This window comes from Pan paniscus, chromosome 19 (assembly GCF_029289425.2).
Source record: "Pan paniscus chromosome 19, NHGRI_mPanPan1-v2.0_pri, whole genome shotgun sequence".
Lineage (NCBI taxonomy): Eukaryota > Metazoa > Chordata > Mammalia > Primates > Hominidae > Pan > Pan paniscus.
This window is the reverse complement of record NC_073268.2, coordinates 75,914,956-75,939,145: the sequence shown is the minus strand read 5'-3', so window position 1 is coordinate 75,939,145 and position 24,190 is coordinate 75,914,956. Positions and strand designations below refer to the sequence as shown.

General features: G+C 38.5%; 1 protein-coding gene across 1 annotated transcript in view; it reads right to left on the bottom strand.

The window, feature by feature from the left end:
• VMP1 (vacuole membrane protein 1) overlaps nucleotides 1-24,190 on the bottom strand; it is a 133,878-nt gene that overhangs the window by 64,223 nt on the left and 45,465 nt on the right. Inside the window, exons 6-7 of the mRNA XM_034942599.3 lie at nucleotides 12,559-12,726; nucleotides 3,823-3,954 (exon numbers count right to left, since the gene is read on the bottom strand). Coding sequence (XP_034798490.1) covers nucleotides 3,823-3,954; nucleotides 12,559-12,726 — 300 coding nt within the window. The remainder of the gene's footprint in view (nucleotides 1-3,822; nucleotides 3,955-12,558; nucleotides 12,727-24,190) is intronic.

Sequence of the window (24,190 nt, the reverse complement as noted above, 5' to 3'; positions counted from 1 at the left end):
CTGGGACTACAGGCGCATACGACCACACCCAGCTAATTTGTTTATATTTTTAGTAGAGATGGGGTTTCACCATGTTGGCCAGGCTGGTCTTGAACTCCTGACCGTAGGTGATCCACCCACCTCGGCCTCCCAAAGTGCTGGGATTACAGGCGTGAGCCACTGTGCCAAGCTCAGAATACATTTTAAAAAGACTGTACCTCAGATAATGAACCTAAAAGCTTCTAGAGAGGAAAAAAAAAAAAAAGTAGACTGCTTATAAAGAGGACTCAGAAGGGCATCGGTCCTCTGGATACCAATTACAGAAACTTGAAGACAATTGAACAATGCCTTCCAAATTCTAAGTATAAAAAGTGATTTTCAACCCACAATCCTATATTCAGTTAATTAATTGTGAATGAAGAACATGCTAGTTTAGAATGTATGGTATCACATTTTCCATTTACTCACCCTTTCACAGAAAGCTACAGCAGAATATGTTCAAGCAAAATGAAGGTGTAAATTAAGAAAGAGGAAGACAAGAAATCTAAACCAAGACAGAAGCAACTGTGCAGAAGGGCAACTGAACAGCAAGTCCAGAATGGAGTGGGAGCATGGAGGGCTCCAGAGAGATGACTTCATGGAAAAAAATGGAATTGATATAATTTTATTTGTGTTACTGAGTGGAAAGTGGTATCATGAAATGTTTTTACAGGGCTGTTGGAGGGGAGAGAAGGCAAGCCAGAGATGTAAAGACTATGCAAATTTGAAAATGTTAATTCTAAGAAAAAAAGGTTTAAAAACAAAAGGAGAAATAATCATAGTACATTAGTTGACTTATGAGAGAACAACTCTCATACCCATTTGGAATCCAAGTCATAGCAAAAAAATGTATAGCTGCAAGCCACCTTATATTTATTCCACTTCAACTTGCTGATTTCATATAGATAAAAAAAGAATTTTAGAGATGTTAAATGACATACATTAGTTAGTGCCATAACTCAAAGAACTATCAGTTGTCACAAGTCTCACCCATCTGCTTCTGTGGACAGACTGGTTTCAGTAATCGGAATATACCAGTAATACTGGCATTCTGAGTTTTTGTTCTACCTATAAGTATGTGAAATTTGGGAAGTAACAACTAAATCTACTGTTTTCTATAAAGTTAGAAGAATGGTACTTTTCCAAACTCCCTCAGAGTTAACACAAGGGTCATATTAGATACTGGATTTTTAAAATGTTAAAAATAATTTTAAAAGTTTATATTTGTAATAATTATTAGCATTAATATAAGCATTATGATGTCATGAGGGGCATAATATTTGGTTGGCAGATAAGGCAAAGCAGATACCAGGGCAATTTGCTCTTTCCACAAAGAGCAGATGTTCATGGCTCTTTATTTCATTTGGTTTATATTTGGCTATTCTAAATTCATATTTGAAAGTTTTGTATTTAATTAAAAACTATAACCATACTTGGTTGAATTTTATTTCATAATGCTTCTTGTTTTTTTTTAGGTGGGGTCTTGCTCTGTTGCCCAGGGTAGAGTACAGTAGTGCAAATGCAGCTCACTGCAGCCTCCACCTTCTGGGCTCAAGCAATGCTCCTGCTTTAGCCTCCCAAGTAGCAGGGACTACAGGAATGCACCACCCTATACAGCTAATTTTTCATTTTTTGTAGAGATGAGATCTTGCCATGTTGCCCAGGCTGGTCTTGAATTTCTGGCCTCAAGCAATCCTCCTGTTTCAGCCTCCCAAAGTTCTCGGTAATAATGCATTTTTAAAAAGCCTATCTGACTTGAAGATGGAGATTCAATCTTTCAACAAGGTTTTTAGGAATTTTCCTGAAAACAAAACACTCTGTTGAGATAACTGAGATAGAGGCTGATACACAGATTGTGATTAGGTCAAAAAGCCTCAACCAATTATGTTATTGCTTGCCTAGGCCTAGCATTTAATATTTTTCTGTTTTGAAAGTTTACCTTGCTCATCTTGAGGACATTGTCTAGAATACTCCAGGGCATTCATTAATCTGACTGAGGCAAAGGCAAGTCTGAACTGCTGAATAGTTTGAACTGTTAAATATTATTCAAAAAGAAAGTTCAGGCCAGGTGTGGTGGCTCACGCCTGTAATCCCAGCATTTTGGGAGGCCAGGGTGGGAGGATCACTTGAGCCCAGGAGTTTGAGGCCAGCCTGGGCAACATAGTGGGACCCTGTCTCTACAGCAAATAAAAATTAGCTGGCCATAGTGGTATATACCTGTAGTCCCAGCTACTTGAGAGATTGAGGCTGGGGAATAACTTTGTGTTTTTTGAGATACTCCCATTCTGTCACCCAGGCTGGAGTGCAGTGGCACAATCAGGGCTCACTGCAATCTTTGCCTCCCAGGCTCAAGTGATCCTCCCAACTCAGCCTCCCAAGTAGCTAGGACTACAAGCATGCGCCACTAGGCCCAGCTAAGCTTTTTAAAAAATTTTTTGTAGGCCGGGCATGGTGGCTCACGCCTGTAATCCCAGCACTTTGGGAGGCCAAGGCAGGCGGATTGTGAGGTCAGGAGATCGAGACCATCCTGGCTAACATGGTGAAACCCCGTCTCTACTAAACAAAATACAAAATATTAGCCAGGCGTGGTGGCGGGCGCCTGTAGTCCCAGCTACTCGGGAGGCTGAGGCAGGACAATGGCGTGAACCCAGAAGGTGGAGCTTGTAGTGAGCCGAGATCAGGCCACTGCACGCCAGCCTTGGCGACAGAGCAAGACTCCATCTCAAAAAAAAAAAAAAAATTTTTTTTTGTAGAGACAAGGTCTCACTATTGCCCAGGCTGATCTCAAACTCCTAGGTTCAAGTGATCTGCCCACCTCGGCCTCTCAAAGTGCTGGGATTACAGGCATGAGCTACCACCCCCGGCTGGAGCCTAAGAGTTTGAAGCTGCAGTAAGCTATGTTTATATAAGAGTTTGAAGCTGTAGTAAGCTATGTTTATATCACTGCACTCCAGCCTGAGTGACAGAGTGAGACCCTGAATCAAAAACAAACAAACAAAACAAAACAAAAAAAAAGGAAGAAAGAAGCAAAGAAAGAAAAAGTTCTACTATTACTATTGTCATATATACTACTACATATTGCTTACTAGTTTAAAGTTTTAGTAACTACTTAAGAATTTGATATAATTCATGTATTTCCCTAGCAAACATTTCAGCAGCTCTGCACACTATGTGGAATACAGAATGAAGCTGCTTTCAAGGGAGGAAAGGGCCACTATAGATATAGCCATAAAATAAGATTTCTTTCTTTCTTTTTTTTTTTTTTTTTTTTTTTTAGAGAGAGGGCCTGTTGCTTAGGCCAGAGTACAGTGGGATGATCATAGCTCACTTGCAGCCTCAAACTCCTGCGCTTATGCAATCCTCCTGCCTCGGGTTCTCAAAGTGCTGGGATTACAGGAGTGAGCCACCACATCTGGCCTTTGATGTTATGTTTAACAATTAATTCAGAAGTTCTATTATTTTGGACTCAAAGCAGCAGTCTGCTTGGTAATACCTCTAAACAAATAATGGAGAAAGTAAGTTTCAGCTCCTTAACATCATTGGCAACATTAATTTACCCTGGTTTCTGACAAGGTGTTTTAGTGTATTAAGAGTTGTCTTATTGCATTTTTCTATTCTAAGATCAAGATTATCTTTTATATTTTGACCTTTCTAAATATTCTATCTCAAGCAATATTTTTCTTTCTTCTTTTTTTTTTTTTACTTTAGCAGTTTTCTTCTTCAGAGTAACTACTAACAATTTTACCTTAATAGCCTCTTTAGGAAGAAGTAAAGTGTTCTATTTTCTATCCCCACTGTTCTTACTTGTGCAGACTCTGCATGTTCCAGCATCTCTTCAAATTCCTGATACTCTTCATCATCTGGTTCAGCACCTGAGAGGCGAGCTGCTCTGGCCATGAAATACGGAGGCAGCTCTCCGATTGCTGTACCGATACCCTAGGTGAAAAACCAAAATACTTACAATGAGGTTCTGTTATCAACAGTGACACTTAATAGATCAAACCCATACTCTTCTATATCACCAGAAGCATTTTGAGATGCAATATATTGGGGGAAAGCATACACTACATAATCAAAATAATAAAAGTTTGAATCCTGGCTCTAATTCTGACCTATCTGATGCTTGGCAAGCATCACATAAAACCCTTAAGACAAGCCAGGCACAGTGGCACGCACCTGTAGCCATAGCTACTCAGGATGCTGAGGCAGGAAGATCACCTGAGCCCAGGAGTTTGAGGCCAGCCTGGGCAACATTCTGAGATTCCTGTCTATGAAAAAAAAAAAAAAAAAAATCTTGAGACAACACCTGGCTCATTGTAGACACTAAGTAAATTTTAGTTCTCTAGAATCTCTACTTAGACTCTGTTATTTTTATCATTTGCCCCCCCCCACCGCTTCTGATATCTAAATGATCTGGTAATAAGAATTCACCAGTGGCTGGGCACGGTGGATCACGCCTGTAATCCCAGCACTTTGGGAGGGCGAGGCGGGTGGATCCCGAGGTCAAGAGATCGAGACCATCCTGGCCAATAGGGTGAAACCCCATCTCTACTAAAAATACAAAAATTATCTGAGTGTGGTGGCACGCACTTGCAGTCCCAGATACTCTGGAGGCTGAGGCAGGAAAATTGCTTGAACCTGGGAGGCGGAGGTTGCAGGGAGCTGAGATCGCACCACTGCACTCCAGCCTGGCAACAGAGCAAGACTCTGTCTCAAAAAAAAAAAAAAAAAAGAATTCACCAGTATATGTGTTAGATAAAAATTCTCTAGGAAATCCTCTGGAACTTCAGAAGTTGCTTTAATTTAAATACAACTTTTCTTCTGTTGAGTTAAAACTTTTAACAAATTGTAGTCAGAAAGCCCTTTGAACACTAAACATTAGGATGAATAAGTTTTCTTTTTCTTTTTTTTTTTGAGATGAAGTCTCACTCTGTCACGAAGGCTGGAGTGCAATGGCACGATCTCGGCTCACCACAACCTCTGCCTCCCAAGTTCAAGCAATTCTCCTGCCTCAGCCTCCCTACTAGCTGGGACTACAGGTGTGTGCCACCACGTCTGGCTAATTTTTGTATTTTTAGTAGAGTCAGAGTTTCACTATGTTGGCCAGGCTGGTCTCGAACTCCTGACTTTAGGTGATTCACCCGCCTCGGCCTCCCAAAGTGCTGGGATTACAGGTGTGAGCCACCACGCCCAGCCAAGCTCTGCTTGTTCTTAAAAAGCAATGTTAAGCATTTCAGTTTGCTCTGTCTTATGGTTCTGCCTCCAAATGCTCTGAAAAGAATTCCCAAGGGACCAAATCAAATTCAAATATTTTGTATTCACAATGGGTGGAACCAACAATTTCCACGTGTAACTACATTATCCATACTTGAAACAAGAATTTTGAAAAAAAGTCCAGGCACAGTGGCTCACGCCTGGAATCCCAGCACTTTGGGAGGCCGAGGTGGGTGAACTGCCTGAGCTCAGGAGTTTGAGACCAGCCTCGGCAACATGGCGAAACCCCAACTCTACTAAAATACAAAAAATTAGCTGGGCATGGTGGTGCGTGACTGTAGTCCCAGCTACCTGGGAGGCTGAGGCATGAGAATTGCTTGAACCCGGGAGGTAGAGGTTGCAGCAAGCTTATGGGTGACAAAGCAAGACTCTATCTCCAAAAAAAAGAAAAAAGAGAAAAAGAATACTTAACCGCCAAAAGATTAAGCCTACATTTAGTCAAAAAACAGACAGAGAAGGCAGGAGAGACATATATACATGGATATAGGCAAAAACCAAATCATATATATTGCTAAATAAGAAAAGTTGGTCAGACGTCATGGCTCGCACCTATCATCCCAGAACTTTGGGAGGCTGAGGCAGGTGTATTGCTTATGTACATGAGCTCAAGAACAGCCTGGGCAACATAATGAGGCTGTCTCTACAAAAAATTATGCACTTGTGGTCCCAGTTACTTGGGAGGCTGAGGTAGGAGGATCACCTGGGCCCAGGAGGTCAAGGCTGCCATGAGCTGTGATCATGCTACTACACTCCAGCTTGGGTGACAGGTGAGACTCTGTCTCAAAAAAAAAAAAAAAACCAAAAAAACCAAAAAACACTGTAATGTTGGCCAACTTTGGAGGATGCTAGAGAACCAACTTATTATTTTAAAAACTGGTATAATAAAGATCAAGTATTTATCTTTTTCTGATATAAACTATATCTCAGGGTAACTAAATTAGTGACAAGGAAAAGTTTTCCTTCATCAAAGTATTATTTCAGACCCAGTACGGTGGCTCATGCCTGTAATCCCAGCAGTTTAAAACCGGCCTGGGCAACACAGCAAAACCCTGCCTCTACAAAAAATTAGCTTGGCATGGTAGCTTGTGCCTTTAGTCCCAGCTATTCAGGAGGCTGAGGTGGGAGGATTGTTTAAGCCTGGGAGGTCAAGGCTGCAGTGAGCTGTGATTGTGCCACTGCACTCCAGCCTGGTGACAGAGTGAGACCCTGTCTCCAGTTAATAATTCAAAAAAAAAAAAAAAGTGTAATGTAACTGGGATACTAATATTTTATAACCTCTAATAAAATAATGGACATATATAATAAAAAATCATCCATGGTGCTAATATCACAAAAAGGAAGGACAAACAGACATTGTATCTCGTGATAGAAATACACAAGGCTATGAAGTGTATTCCTATTTACAAAAAAAAAAAACACAATTTATCAACTCACAGGAAACACAAGGAACAGAGCAACATGCTTAAATTATACTAATTAGAATTTAGTCAGTAAAATTCAGACCATGGGAAATTATTTAACAGTTTCTTCAGCATAAATTTGAAAAGAAATAAAATCCCAGCACTTTGGGAGACTGAGGCAGGCGGATCACTAGGTCAGGAGTTTGAGACCAGTCTGACCAACATTGTGAAACCCCATGTCTACTAAAAATACAAAAAATTAGCCGGGTATGGTGTTGTGCGCCTATAATCCCAGCTACTCAGGAGGCTGAGGCAGGAGAATCGTGGGAATACGAGAGGAGGTTGCAGTGAAATGAGATTGCGCCATTGCACTCCAGCCTGGGTGACAGTGCAAGACCCCACCTCAGAAAAAAAAAAAAAAGAAATAAACGTAATCAGAAAAATTTGAACACTAATTGGATAATGAATTTTAAGAGACTACTACAGTTTCTTTTAGGTGTGATAATGCATTTTAGGCCCCAAGGCTGATATATTTACAGATGATGTGTATTATGATATCTGGGATCAGCTTCAAGATAATTGAGAAGAGAATGAGAAAGGGTATAGATACAACAATATAAACTATTAGTTAATACTAGCTGAACTTGAGTGAGAGTATATTAAATTCATTTTATAATTCTCTGCACCTTTGGAAAATCTTCCATAGAAAAAAGTAGGACAGAAAGTGTAACATCTTACTCAAAACATGAACTTCTCCTAAGTTCAAATGTTAAGTCAAATGTTCAACAGTTCTGAAAGCAATCATGTGATTGAAGCTCATGACAAATTTCCTAAAAGTTAAGAAGGAAGTAACATAATGGACTGAAATGAAATCAAGGGCTGTATACTGTCTTATACGTAGTTGACTATATTTACTGTTAGTTTAATTCTCCTAGTGTTTTCCCATATTAGCAAGAAACAATGGGAATCATGAGTCAGTACTCTCTTATTATGCAAATAAATAACAAGGGAATTTAGTCATCCAGGCAGGTGTCCCAAAACACATTATACCCTAGACACAGACATTTATTTATCTCAAATTAGATACTGAAGTCTCATCATTTCATAATCCTTACAATTTTATGATTCTCTATAAAATTCAAATATATATTTGTATAAGATACAAAATTCTTTACATTTGTTTATATTCAAAACAAAACATAACTTGTGGAACACTGAAAACTGTCAGCCTAAGTTTAATTAAGGAGAGAGAATGACTGGCTTCCTTACTGCAAAATAAGTGGTATGTACAGTCAAGCAATAATTCAGAAAGCTCTCCTCCAAACCATCTACTACATACAAATTTATTACCCTTAAATCCTTCTTAAACTAGAGAAGAGTTTAATATGCACAAAATATGCAAACCAACTGATAACACAGCATCTTCTTGGAGTGCTAATTTTATTCAAAGATTCATTCAAAGATTTATTCAAAGACAAAAATTCTGAATTTGTACTTTTAAAAAGTTTTGTCAGGTGAGGTGGGGAAAAAACATTTTGTCAAGTGAACTCACAAGCAAATCTGCAGCACGGTGCTTTTATATTAAGAAATGTAAGTTTAATGATAAAAATCTGGAGAGCAGGAATTTAAAAAATCTATCTTTTTAATCGAGAAACCCTGTCTCTACTAAAAATACAAAAAAATTAGCTGGGCATGGTGGCGCATGCTTGTAATCCTAGCTACTCAGGAGGCTGAGTCAGAATCACTTGAACCTGGGAGGCGGAGGTTGCAGTGAGTGAGATTGTGCCATTGCACTCCACCCTGGGCAACAAGAGCGAAACTCTGTCTTTAAAAAAAAAAAAAAAAAAGTTTTCATTTTATTTATTTATTTATATTTTTTTGGAGACAGAGTCTCACCCTGTTGCCCAGGCTGAAGTGCAGTGGCACAATCTTGGCTCACTGCAACCTCTGCCTCCCGGGTTCAAGCAATTCTCCCACCTCAGCCTCCTGAGTAGCTGGGATTACAGACCTGTGCCACTACACCCGGATAATTTTTGTATTTTTGGTAGAGATGAACTTTCACCACGTTGGCCAGGCTGGTCTTGAACACCTGACCTCAAGTGAGCCGCCTGCCTCAGGCTCCCAAGTAGCCGGGACTACAGGGGCCTGTCACCATGCCCAGCTAATTTTTTTTGTGTGTATTTTTAGTACAGACAGCATTTCACTATCTTGGCCAGGCTGGTCTTGAACTTCTGACCTCATGCTCTGCCTGCCTTGGCCTCCCAAAGTGCTGGGATTACAGGCGTGAGCCACCGCGCCCGGTGAATTAATTCTTATATATGGTGTAAGGTAAGGGTCCAACTTCATTCTTTTGCATGTGGATATTCAGTTTTTACAGCATCCCCCTTGTTTTTTCTTCTTTGAGATGGAGAGTTGCTCTGTCACCCAGGCTGGAGTGCAATGGTGTGATCTCAGCTCACTGCAACCTCCACCTCCTGGGTTCAAGCGATTCTCCTGCCTCAGCATCCCGAGTAGCAGTGATTACAGGCACCCACCACCATGCCCAGCTAAGTTTTATATTTTCAGTAGAGATGGGGTTTCACCATGTTGGTCCGGCTGGTCTCGAGCTCCTGACCTCAGGTGATCCACCTGCCTTGGCCTCCCAAAGTGCTGGGATTACAGGTGTGAGCCACTACACCCAGTCCCCAGCACCATTTGTTGAAGACTGTCCTTGTAAATGTTGAGAACAATATTAACAAATTTAAACATAACTTAGTGTGTGCTGTATTTTTAATATAACGAGACAGTTACAAAGAAGGAAAGAAGAGCAAACATTTGACCTATTAATCAGTATTTATTGACATTCCTATACTACATGCAAAACTTTTTCAAAAAAATTAATTAATTTTTTTTTGAGATGGAGTCTCGCTGTGTTGCACGGGCTGAAGTGCAGAGGTGCAATCTTGGCTCACTGCAACCTCTGCCTCCCGGGTTGAAGTGATTCTCCTACCTCAGCCTCCCAAGTCACTGAGAATACAGGTGTGAGCCACCATGCCCAGCTAATTTTTTGTATTTTTAGTAGAGATGGGGTTTCACCATGTTGGCCAGGCTGGTCTCAAATCCACCTACCTCGGCCTCCCATAGTGCTAGGATTATAGGAGTGAGCCACCATGCCCAGCCCTATGTGCAAAACTTAATGCTGATTACTATGATGCTAATACATTTAAGGTATATTTAATATTTTTTAGGATCCTAAATATTATTTGGGGAAGAAAGCCACCATACCAGCCAAATTAACTAATTTAAAGCATGTGTAAAGCCAGGCCTAATAAGCACTACAGACAATATATACTACAGAAATTTGGAGGAGGCAGTTATCACGGCCAGCTGAGATACTGGTTTTCATTTGTTGGCCTTAAGGTTAATCCAGCAATGTAAATAATTTTTGAAGAACAAAAGTATAATATTAAGAAAAAAAGACAAATTTACATACAAAGTCCCTTTTCTAGCATGTTCCAAGTATCTTCTGTTATTCTAACATTTTTTCATCAAAAGACTAATGTCATCAAATTTATAAAGCATATGCAACTAGTATAATAAATTTGTTTCCAGTGTTTATAAAAGAGCAACAGGAAACATGACAATTTTTCCTGTCTTTCATATTCAACAAATTCAACATGATGGTATTTCCTTTATAATTCTTTTAAAGCAAAACACAATTGCTAACACTTAACTGTGTTTCAAAACTCTGCTTCTCCCGAGGGTATGGTATTCATGCTCATTTTAATGAGTTAAGATTTGTAAGTGATCTGTTCCATAATCTTTAATTTCCTAAGAAATTGTTAGTGGGAAAAAATTACAGGAACATAACAAATCCCAATGAGTTAAAAACAAAAAACCTCAAATGGTAAAAGAAATCTTTAACCAATGAATTATTCCTACGGATGCCTGAATAAATTTAGGCATACAGGGCTGGGTGAGGTGGCTCACGCCTGGTGGATCACCTGAAGTCAGGAGTTCGAGACCAGCCTGCCCAACATGGAGAAATCCCGTCTCTACTAAAAATACAAAAAAATCAGCTGAGCATGGTGGCGGGTGCCTGTAATCCCAGCTACTGGGGAGGCTGAGGCAGGAGAATTGCTTGAACCTGGGAGACGGAGGTTGCAGTGAGCCGAGATCGTGCTACCACACTTTAGCCCGGGCGACAGAGCAAGACTGTCTCAAAAAAAAAAGCAAAAAAAAAAAAATTTAGGCACACAAAAAAAATTGTGTGGATTAGAATCCATCTGCCACTTAACATGCTGTCCAAAGAATTTTGTAAAATAAACTTAAGCAAACCACAAAAAGAATAACTGGAACAACTGAAAGTAAAATTGCCATATACGATCATACAGCCTGATACGTTCACTATAATAAGGCTTGGTTTATATTAAGAAATGTCTGACCTTACTTTAGTTAGCATTATAATAACTCAGAAAATGAAATGAGTTCTCTAAGAACATAATATTTTCTTGTTGTTGTTGAGATGTAGTCTCGCTCTGTAGCCCAGGCTGGAGAGCGGTGGCGGGTCTTGGTTCACTGCAACCCCTACTTCCTGGGTTCAAGCAATTCTCATGCCTCAGCATCCCCAGTAGCTGAGATGACAGGTATGCGCCACCACGCCCGGCTAATCTGTGTATTTTTAGTAGAGGCAGGGTTTCACCATGTTGACCAGGCTGATCTCGAACTCCTGGCCTCAAGTGATCTGCCTGCCTTGGCCACCCAAAGTGCTGAGATTACAGGGATGGCCACCAGGCCCAGCCAGAGCACAGTATTTTAATCTAAAAGTAAGACATACGGGAGGATCACTTGAGCCCAGGAGGTTGAAGCTGCAATGAGCTGAGATGGCGCCATTGCACTCCAGCCTGGGCAACACAGCAAGGCCCTGTCTCAGTAAATAAATATATAAATAAATAAATGCATACATACATATACACACACACAATTTTTATTTGCCAAATAAATAAAAGTAAAATTTTAAATTAAAAAAAGTACGACATATGACATTTACCAATCTAATATTTATATATAACTATATATTACCAATCTAATATTTATATATATTTTATATAACTCTTAGATAAATTCTAAAAGTTTATCAGGTATAGAAATACTAGAACAAATTTTATAATGTAGTATATAGTGGACGCTTGAACAACATGGATTTGAACTGTGCCAGTACAAGTGATAATGGGTGTGCCTCTCACGGCTCCCCATCTACCTCCTCCACCTCCTTTGCCTGTGCCACCCCTAAGACAGCAAGACCAACCCCTTCTTTCCCTCCGCCTCCTCCTCAGCCTCAGCCTCTTCAACATGAAAATGGAGTGGAAATGATGATCTGTTTCCACTTAATTAATGATAAATATATTTCCTTTCCCTTATAATTTTCTTTGTAATATAGTATACAATACTATATTAACACATACAAAATATGTGTTAATCTACTATTTATCATTAAGGCTTCCGTTCAACAGTAGGCTATTAGCAGTTAAGTTTTTGGGGAGTCAAAAGTTATATGTGGATTTCCTACTGCACAGGGGGTTGGCACCCCTAACCCACACATGGTTCAAGGCTCAACTGTAGTTCCATCATCTGTACTCCCTTTCCCTGCTGGAGTCTACTTGGCCTCAGTTGCTTTGTGATAACATATGGTTCATGCCTTTCTTCTCAATGCCATTCATGAATAGGAGATGCTCTAAAAGGTTTCTTTTGCCTTGGAAGTAGGTAGCTGGTTACTGACTGAATCATTTACTGACAAGGAATATGTTGAGATTCCATTTCAATAAGGTACACACACTATCAAGATGGTGAGGTTAGTTTTAAACAAATATGAAAATGCATATCTTACCCACATGCAGGCTTCAATCCTAACTTTTGAGATGATACTCCACAAAGAAATGGTTCCTTCAGTGCCCTCTTCATCTGGACAAATAATCTGATCAGGATAGGGTGGTTCGGGAAAATTAACTGAATTGCATTCATAAGCAGCTAATGTAACTGAGGCTATATGTGGACCCTATAAAACAAATACAAGAAACTTCTGATAAGAACTATTAAAAAATTATCAATACACATTATTTTAAAAATATATTAATTACCGTGTAAGAAAAATCTTAGCTTTCAAAGAACAAAAATAATTCTAAATAATTTCAAGATGCAGTTAGTAATATGAAGAAAATAATCCTTCCCAGAATCTCTTCCTGGTTGACTTAAAAAAAAATCAGATTTATTGAGGTAAAATTTACACATAATGAGTCACTTATTTGAGGTCTACATTTCAATTAGCTTTGACAAACATATTCAGCCATATAACCACACCAATCAAGATACAGAACATTTCCATTACTGCAAAAATGATCCCTTGGCCAGGCACAGCAGCTCATGCCTGTATTCCCACCACTTTGGGCGGCTGAGCCAGGATGACTGCTTGAAGCCAGGAGTTCGAGACCAGCCTGGGCTACAAAGCAAGACCTCATCTCTACAAAAATTTAAAAAATTAGCCATGCATTGTGGCATGTGCCTGTAGTCCCAGCTACTCAGGAGGTAGGAGGCATTGCTTGAGCCCAGGTGTTGGAGGCTGTAGTGGGCTATGATTGTGCCACTGCACTCCAGTCTGGACAACGGAACAAGGCCCCATCCCTTATAAAAAAAAATCCCTTGTGTTCCTCTGTGGCCAATTCCCTCCCTCAAGTCCTAGTCCCCGGCAACCACTGATCTAATTCCTTGCTTGACTTTTATTTTATTTATCTATATTTCTCATTTGTTAGACAATTCCTTTTATTAAAAAAAACTTCCTGAGCCACTGTTCTTTTAGGCACAATTTGAGAATATCACTTTACGTCCTTACTTAAAAACAGCTGGTGATCTACCACCTCATGTAACCTTTCCCAGTGAGATCATAAAGCAAAAATGTAACTGTGAAACCAGTATCAATGAGTTTTACACAATGGTTCCTAAAAGCACAAGATGAGGTGTCTGCATACTAGGGAGTTGGTTAAAATATAAATTCCTGGGTCCCTTAAGCATAGGTTGATAGATGTCCTCTAGCATACAGTAACTAGCAGCCATCAGCTATTATGAAGATAAATACTTTATTTGTAGAATAAAATTATTTACATATATACACATATGAGATTTTATTACTAATTATATTGTGCAAGTATTTCTGAATCTGACAGTTTCTATTAAAGATTTCTCCAATGATTTTTCATAAATGAGTCAGTCCCACAGAAAAGTAAGTGGGCTCTGTGTATAAGAAAGTATTTTAAGATTGATGAAAGAATCTGTGGTTCAAAGTACATAAAATCTAGTGATAAAAATAAAACTAAGACATTCTACTATCAAGATAATAAAATTTTATTTGATGTTAATATACAAAGTTGTTCACACATATGTGATATTTATCTCTAAATAGAATCGGCATTTTCTGTTAAAATAATACCTAAAAAATGAAATCCTTGGAACTGAATCAGTTAATTATTAGTTTTTTCTGGATCAAAAAAATCGATGTGAAGTTTTAGCCTTTGTTCCTCTTTTTGGGGACTTTTAATTCTTGGAAATGCAGAAATATTAAAGTATTAAAATAATTATATAAGATTTTGAAAATACTTTGACTACTTAGGTTTTTGAAAACTTATGATTAACCATGAAATCTACAATCATTTCTTTAAATGCCAGGTGCACACAAGAGATTTCACACTTGGGGGAAAAAAGAATTATTTTGTGATACTACAAAAAACCCCCAAAGTTTGTGATATTCAGAATAACTGCATAGTTTGTGAAACATTTCTCCTCATACAATTATAGCTATCAGACATAATTTAAAAAAAAAGAAGAAATCAGCTGTAACTTCCACCTTTACTATTAGAAAACACAAAAGAGACATATGAATGCCAATAAGTGAAAAAGAAGAAAATTTAAGAGTTTGTCCATGCTGTCCCCATGTTACTGTCCTCTTTGGCTACAGGTAGTTAGTCTACAGCTAAAGTTAGAAATGAATTTCAAGTGAACAAAAATAAAATTGCCCTGGGAGCTAAAATAATGAGATTTCTGGGATACATAGGAAAGAAAAAGCTATATTTGCATTCCAGAAATATAAAAAAACTATCCTAACAGATTAAACACATTATCCAATAAAATAAAAGTTCTTTATAGTTTTCATTTTTAGTTATTCTGAAAAGGGAAATTTTCAACAATCTGATTTGAGAATGTTTTTTCAAGTCTCTGATTTGAGAATTCTTTCTTCTAAAGAAGTCTGTTCATTCACTCAACTAAACTGACATATATTTTCCATAACCACACTAATAAGTCATGATTACTCAGCCTTTGAGGCAGATGTGGTGGTTCCCAGACAAAATGAACATTAACAACTCAGTTTCTTGTCCTTTGTTCATAGTTTAAACTATATTAAGTGATAGGAAACCTCACAAGTTCTATTCAACATTTTAGCTTAATGGTTTTTAAATATAACCGATTTGAATGAAAAAATATGTTTATATGAAAAATTCAAATAAAAAAATTTTTGATTAAAAGTTTTAAAAGTTACACATAATTCAAACTACTTTTAAAGTATATTTTCTAAAAACTACAAGTCTCACTACAATGTAGCAAATATGAGTCACATTTTTAACCATACTAAACAAAGAAACAAGAGGGTAAAGACCCAAACAGCTATAGTATTAATTGAAAAGCCTAACTGGATAAAACCTGCCACAGGATATAAAATTTATATATTTACTGAGCAGCAGGTTCCAACTCTTGTGGGAGCATGGGTTAGGGATCCCGGTCTATGGCTGAAGGTTTTCTGTCTCACGGCCGGATGAAGTAATGGATACTAGACTTCCATTTCTATAGCAAACAATTAGAAAACTGGACAAAATATATGGGACAATTCTTTTTAGACATTGTACTACAGGCAGTACAGGGCTTTGATTACTAAGAGAAGGGATAAAAATGAAGAAACCATACATTGACTCTGGCTTCTTGTCTGTAGACACATTCCATGCCTGCCAAAAATTCCATGGTCAAAAGAGCAAGAGCCCAAACAAAGCATGTTGCTCCTGCCGAGTTGAGAATGAGATTGGGGTTCACGAGTTCAGGATTCAAGAAGGCTGAGGCAGTCAGAATTTATGAGGCAGTATACCAGAAAAGAGAAAGCTACACAGAGAGAAGGAACTCTAGAAATCTGCACAGGGGTCCCCTTCAGACTCTGGCACACAAAGCTGTGTTGCATGCTAAGGTGAGACCACAAGTCCAGGCAAAGAACTACAAGAACTACGGGGAAAAGAATAGTTACTGGGGATTTGTAAACTGACCAATTCCCAGAGTTCACACAGGCCTGGGAAACATTTGTGATCAACCAGCTAGAGTAGAGAGACTCAGCATTCAACCCAGAAAGGTCATGCCTGGGTAGGTACGACCTTTCCTTCTGGTCCTAAGGTGAAAGCTACTCTAGTCTGACCCTAACAGGGTCTAAAACAAGTCTTAAAAAGATCAAGCTGATCCACAGGTAACTTAATTGTCCCCTTCACCCTCCCCCCACATCAATGTTCTATAGTGGAAGACAAAATCCATACAATCAACAATTTAATACTACATATCTAGCATTCAATTAAAAATTACTAGCACTCAATATAATATTACTAGATATGCGAAGCAGCAAATTATAACTCATAACCAAAAGAAATATTGCTCAATAGAAACAGACCCAGATTTGATGAAAAGTATCAATCCGCAGACTTAAGAAACTGAACAAATCCAGTCAGGATCGACACAAAGAAAATAAAACACATGGGCTGGGTGCGGTGGCTCACGCCTGTAATCCCAGCACTTTGGGAGGCCGAGGTGGGTGGATCATGAGGTCAGGAGTTCGAGACTAGCCTGGCCAACATGGTGAAACCTGTCTCTACTAAAAATACAAAAAATTAGCCGGGCATGGTGGCAAGTGCCTATAATCCCAGCTACTGGGGAGGCTGGGGCAGGAGAATCGCTTGAACCCAGGAGGCAGAGGGTGTGGTGAGCTGAGATCTCACCACTGCATGCCAGCACAAAAAAGAAAAGAAAAGAAAACATATAGGCCGGGCATGGTGGCTCACGCCTGTAATCCCAGCGCTTTGCGAGGCCAAGGTGGGTGGATCATGAGGTCAGGAGATTGAGACCATCCTGGCTAACATGGTGAAACCCCATCCCTACTAAAAATACAAAAATTAGCTGGGTATGGTGGTGCGCACCTGTAATCCCAGCTACTCGGGAGGCTGAGGCAGGGGAATGGCTTGAATCCGGGAGGCGGAGATTGCAGTGAGCTGAGATTACACCACTGCACTCCAGCCTGACGTCAGAGCAAGATGCCATCTCAAAAAAAGAAAAAAGAAAATAGAAAATAAAACATAATCAAACTGCTAAAAATCATCACAATCATGTCATAATGAAATTGCTATAATTCAATGATAAGAGGAAAAGTCTTAAAAACAATAGAGTAGATAAAAATAAAACATTATCTACAGGGAAAAATAGGTCAGACTTTTCATCAGAAATAATGCAAACCACAGGACATCAGAATTACTTCTTTAAAATGTCAAAGAAAAAAATACCTGTGAATCTGGGAGCTAGGGAAAATATATTTCAAAAAAATATATTTCAAAACAGTACTGTGGATTTACGACATATGAGGAAGTAAAATATACAAGAAGTAAAATGTATGACAACTAAAGCATAAATTATAAATTATGGGAGGAGGAAATGAAGAACACTATTATAAGGTTGTTATATTTTATACAAAATGAGAAAACAATACTTCATTGTTCACCCTGTAAGTTAATGGAGCATATTGCAAACCTTAGGACAACCACTAATTTTTTTTTTCTTTTTTTTTTGAGAAAGGGTCCTACCCTGTTGCCCAGGCTGGAGGGCAGTAGTGTGATCACAGCTCAGTGAAGTCTTGACTGCCCAGGCTCATGAGATTCTACCTCAGCCTCCCGAGTAGCTGGGACCACAGGCATGCATCACTACACCTAGCTATACCACTAAAAATTTTAAAAGAAGTAGAACAAACAAGCAAATAAATTCAATACCAAAAAAAAAAAAAACAAAAACACCAAAAAACAAAACAAAACAAAACCAAACCAAAAAATCCTCAGTCCAAAAGAAGGCAGAGAAAAAAGAAAAAGGAATGAAAAATTAGATATGACAAACAGTTTGAGGGTAGACTTAAACCCAATTATATTGATAACTACATTAATTGCAAATGGACCAAATGTATAAATTCAGGCAGACACTGTCAGACTGGATTAGTACACGCTGTCTATAAGAAACCCACTTTAAATATTAAGAACCCAGAAAAGAAAGAGTAAAGAAATGGGAAAAGAAAAACCATTTAAAAAATCCATAAAAAAGATAAAGTAGCTAAATTGATATTAAGACAAAGTAGATTTAACGACAAAGAATATTAACAGAGATTCATAGGAACAAATGATAAAAGGTCTAATTCTCAGGAAGTCAGACCAATTCTAAATGTGTATACACCCAATAACAGAGTGTGAAAATACATAAAGCAAAAACTGACAGAACACAGAAATGAACAAATCCCCAATTATAGCTAGAAATTTATTTTATTTTTTTTGAGACAGAGTCTCACTCTGTTGCCCAGGCTGGAGTGCAATGGCACGATCTTGGCTCACTGCAACCTTCGCCTCTGGGGTTCAAGCAATTCTCCTGCCTCAGCCTCCCAAGTAGCTGGGGTTACAGGCACCCGCCACCACACCCAGCTAATTTTTGTATTTTTGGTAGAGATGTGGTTTCACCATGTTGGTGAGGCTGGTTTTGAACTCCTGACCTCAGGTGATCCACCCAACTGGGACTGCTGGTGCAAGATACCACAACCAACTAATTTTGTTGTTGTTGTTGTTGAGACAGGGTCTCTCATTCCATCACCCAAACTGGAGTGCAGTGGCAAGATCTTGGCTCACTGCAGCCTCAACCTCTAGAGTTCTGGTGATCTTCCCACCTCAGCTTCCTGGGTAGCTGGGACTACAGGTGTACACCACCACACCTGGCTAATTTTTTGTAGAGGTGGGGTTTTGCCTGTTGCCCAGGCTGGTCTCTAACTCTTGGGCTCAAGTGATCTACCCACCTCAGTCTCTCAAAGTGCTGGGATTACAGGTGTAAGCCAGAGTGCCCAGCCCAGCTAATTTTTTTTCATTATTTGTAGACAGGTCTCCCTATGTTGCTTAAACTCCTAGGCTCAGGGGATCCTCCTACCAACGCCTCCCAAAGTGCTGGCATTACAGGTGTGAGCCAGCACACCTGGCCCAGATAATTTTTTTTTTGTTATTTTTAGAGATGGGTCCCCCTATGTTGCCCAGGCTAGTCTCAAACTCCTGGGCTCAAGAGATTCTCCCAAGAAGGCCTCCCAAAGTGCTGGGATTACTGGTGTGAGCCACCACACCTGGCCCCATCTAATTTTTCTATTTTTTGTAGAGACAGGGTCTGCCTATGTTGTCCAGGCTGGTCTCAAACTCAGTTCAAGGGATCCTCCTGCCTTGGCCTCCCAAAGCACTGGGATTAGAGGTGAGCCACCATGCCTGGCACATACATAGTTGAAAACGTCAACATCTATATTTCATTAATTGATAGAACAACTACATTGATAATTGTATGGACACAGAAGATTTGAATAACATAGAAAATACCACCCAGCAAGAGCCAAATATATATTATTTTCAAGTACACATGAAATATTTGCCAAGACAGACCATCTGCTGTGCTATAAAGTGAGTCTGAACACATGTAAAAGGATGTGACATGTGGCAAGGTAAAGATCAATACAGGGAGTACATCTTAAAGTGGCAAATAGGCAAGGCAGGGTGGCTCATGTCTGTATTCTCAGCACTTTGGGAGGCTGAGGCGGGAGACTCACTGGAGCCCAGGAGTTTTGAGACCAGCCTGGGTAACATGGAGAGACCCTCTCTCTCAAAACAAAACAAAACAAAACAAAAAATTAGCTGGGTATGGTGGTGTGCACCTGTAGTCCCAGTGAAGTGGAAGGATTGCTTGAGCCTGGGAGGTCAAAGTTGCTGTGAGCTGAGATCACGCCACTGTGACAGAATGAGACCCTGTCTTAAAAAAAAAAAAAAAGAAAAGAAAAGTGGCAAATAAAGGTCTGTTTTATTTTTGGTAACTCAGTATAGTTATTCTAGACGAAGTTAAATCAACAAGATAGCTTGGTTATTTGCAACATATTGGACATCTGGATTTGCTTCATTTCAGAGTTCCATATATCCAGTCTCATGAGCTGTATTACATTATATTTTCCAAAGATTGGTAATGGAATAATTTTGCCTTGTCCAGGATAAAAGATGTAGTGCTTGGCCAGGCAGGAGTATGTCTGGGTGAGAGCAAACTATACTTAGATGAAAGGGTAAGATTTCTAGTAAGAGCAGATGTAGGTACTTGTCTGTGGAAAAAGATATTTTATCTTTTAAAAACTCTTTTTACATAAGTTTAAAAAGTTACATTTCCATGATTTACATTCTTCCATGAGTTTTAGTGATTAGAAAAGTTTTAGTGATTAGAAAAAAACCGAACTAATTCTATGTAATCAATTTTTACTCTAGCTTTAAGAATAACAATACACTACTAGTTCTTCTAATTAAGAGAAACTTAGAATTCAAAAAAAATTGTCCTAGAAGGGTAAAATTATACAAAACCACATCTATCTATCTATCTATCTATCTATCTATCTATCTATCTATCTATCTACCTACCTATCTCCATCCTAATCTGGTAGTGAAGAGTTTTAAGTAGTTTTCTGATAATAATATAGTATCTATGTTAAGCCCAGAGAAAGAAATCCTTGTGCCACAAACACTAATTAGGGTCATAGTAAGAAAGGGGTGAATATATTCATACTTGAATTTGTGAAAAAATCATATTAGTAAAATGATAAATCAGTATGTACACTGCTGCTTAATATTAAGTAAGTAAAACATTTCTGGATTTTGAACTTTTCAAGTTTTCTGGATTTATACTACAGCGGCTCATGATTTACTATAATTGTACCTTCTTCACACACTTTGTAGCATTTAAAGGACTGAAAAGGTTATACTCATGTCTATGTTTCATCAAGAAAAACAGTATACCATCCAAAAGACCAGAGACAGAATACTGTTGGGTTTACTTTAGGGTCCTGTCTTACAGAGATATATTTTAAAAATGAAAGACCTAAAATGTTCATATTAATTATTAGCCTAATTTAGGCAAGTATACTTATCAACCGAGATGAAGACTACAACATCACATTAAGAGTGCAGAATGTGTGTTGTGTGTGTATCAGTATTTTTAAGGAAGGCAAGCAGACAAAACAGACAGACAGACATTCTTCCACTCTAGACGGCTCCCTCAGAACTGATAAAACATTCCTAAAGACTGGAGTTGTTTGGACAACATCTGTAATGTCAATTCATAGCCTAATCCATCATCTATACACAGAAGTCAAGTGAGATCCCAAAGGCAAAACTTCCAATTAGTTTTGTCTGGAAAGTTTAGGGCAAAGGTAATAAAATCAAGAATCCTGTGCTGATTCACTGGGAAAACATTTATTTGCCATACTTCTTCACTAAGGAACAAAAGCAGTCAGTGGTTAGTCTGGAATGTGATTCATTAGGAATATCTGTGTGATAAATAAACAAAAAAAGATGAAAAATGGTTGTTTGTATGACTTGCAAAACCTTTGTTTTCTTTCAGGGGACTTCAGAAACCCTTTTGCAAACACAGGAATTCTCTTCAGAATTTTTTTAATCATTGTTTTTCTCATTAGAGTCAGAAAACAAGGTTATGGTCTACAGCAAATAATTCTAGAAGGCTAGAGTGTAAAATATCGATTCCCAATGGGCACTGACAAGTTTAACCAGTGTTTATATTCTTTTTGTGAAGAAGGTCCCAAGTTATGCCTCTGGTCTCTCTTTACAAAATGCAGTACAGGCTGGGAACAGTGTCTCATGCTTGAAATCCTAACATTTTGAGAGGCCGAGGCAGCAGGATCACTTGAGCCCAGGAGTTCGAGACTAGCCCGGACAACACAGTGAGATTCCGTCTCTACTAAGAAAAAATATTAGCCCAGTGTGGTGGCATATGCCTGTAGTCCCAGCTACTTGGGAGGCTGAGATGGGAGGACCACTCGAGCCCAGGAGTTCAAGGTTGCAGTGAGCTATGATCATGCCACTGCACTCCAGCCTGAGCGACAGAGCAAGACCCTGTCTCAAAAAAAAAAAAAAAACCAAAAACCAAAACAAAAAACAAAGAAACAAACTGTCAAAAAGCAGTAACTGGGGCATGCATTAATGTGGATTTCAGTTTTCTAAATCTGTTGGTAAATTACTGTTGGTAACTTCTATCTCTTCCTTTGTTTAACAAAAAGCCTAATAATGCCTGTTACCTAGGTCATAGGGTAGAAATATGAGATTATACTATAAAAGTGCAAATATAAAATTGCTGGCCAAAACAAAAGAAATATGAACTCTATAGTATTAGTTCATGCTCCAAGTTATAAGGTACTGTCTTTGAAGCTATTTTTATTATATTGAATTAATCCATATTAAAAGGCATGTTTGGCCAGGTGTGGTGGCTCACGCCTGTAATCCCAGCAGTTTGGGAGGCTGAGGCGGGCAGATCACTTGAGGTCAGGAGTTCGAGACCAGCCTGGCCAACATTGTGAAACTCCTGTCTCTACTAAAAATACAAAAAATTAGCCGGGTGTGGTGGCGCATGCTTGTAGTCCCAACTATTCGGGAGGGTGAGGCAGGAGAATCGCTTGAACGTGGGAGATGGAGTTTGCCGTGAGCCAAGATTGCGCCATTGCACTCCAGCCTGGGAGACAGAGTGAGCCTCCGTCTAAAAAAAAAAGAAAAAGAAAAAGAAAAAGAAGGCATGTTTCACCTTTGTTCTCTAGACCCAAGCAACTTTTGATCATACAGTTGACTTAAGTATTCAAGAGAAATGAACTACATATTTATGAGAGCTGTTAAAAAAGGGCGGGGGGGCTAGTATAAATTGTTTAAAATGTATGCTCAACAACAAATTTAAGCTAAACTAAATTTTCTTGGCTTTCATTTAAGCATACATTAATAAACTTAAGGGCAGGAAGTTACCCAGTCTGTGCATACCCCTTTTCCTTGGCAAAAACCCAGCCCTATGTCCTGAAGACCTTGGTTTCTTCTTTTGATGTGGTGATGCTCAGCAGAGTTAATATATGAGTCATTCCTTAGGGAAAGACAGGGAGAAGAGCTTTCATGCCTTCATCAAACAAAAGGCAAATAGATTTTTTTCTAAGAAGGGTCTGTTGGTCTTCCTGAAACAGCACTGAGTCACTGCATGCTTATAGCCATAGTTATAAGCATCTGGTATCAAGTCACACCAGAGCCTTAACTTTTGGCAATTTCTTTTTTGTCTTAAAAGGAGGCTAGACAAATGAGCAATAAAGCAATAGTCAGAAGTCAAGCTGAATTGATAGGGAAGAAGCTGGCTAACAATTTTTTAAAAAAAGAATGATTCCACTTTATGGTATTAACTACTACAATATTTCACTTACTGAAACTATTTCACCATTTTATTTCAACTCATATGAATGCAGTTTTCCAAATAATATTTACTTTTAGCAATAGCCAAGAGTCAAAAAGTATCAGAAATGTCTATACTAAGGAAAAAACAGCTTTTAAAAAGTGCAGAATACTATACAGTACTTCCTCCTTAGGGTGCCATATACAGAGGAGGTCATAAATATGAAAAAGCAATTAAGATGTCAGATTTTTTAAATGTATAATTTTTTTTGTTTTCTTTTTAGTCATCAATTGACCTGTACTTCAGGGTAAATGTACAATTTTTAACACATATTTTAATAATGAAATAATCCCAAACTTTAAAGCAGAAACAGGCTCTGAATCTTACACAGGGGCACATATCTCACAATTTTCTTTGTATCTAATTTATAACAAAAAGTACTTTTTTTCTATAAAAATGGTCATATGAAACAAATGGCTCACAGATATTATTCAAAGGATAACACCTTGATGTTACAGCTTCTAATAAAACCTGATCTATTCTACAATGTAACTGAATAGTTCCCAACTTTTCTACTTCCAAACTGCTTCTAGAAAGTAAAACTAACACTTTAAACATGAGAAAATCCAATGGTTAAAATATATGGCAAACAGAAAAATTGTAAAATATATTCAGCCTTCTACTTATAGCTAAATATTTGGGTATGTTTTTAAATTATAAAATGATTGTCGATCGTTTTTCTTCTCTTTACAGTTCTTTGTCTAGAAGCTGGGCTTAACTGAAAGGGATATGGGGCTTTGTGAAGTCTTTTGCCAGGAAACTGCTCCACCTAGTGTCAAAAATTATACATACATCACATTATATAGGAGAGTAAATTGTAGCCCATGGACTCCTTTGCTATTAAGAACAGGCTTTATAAATCCTTAATG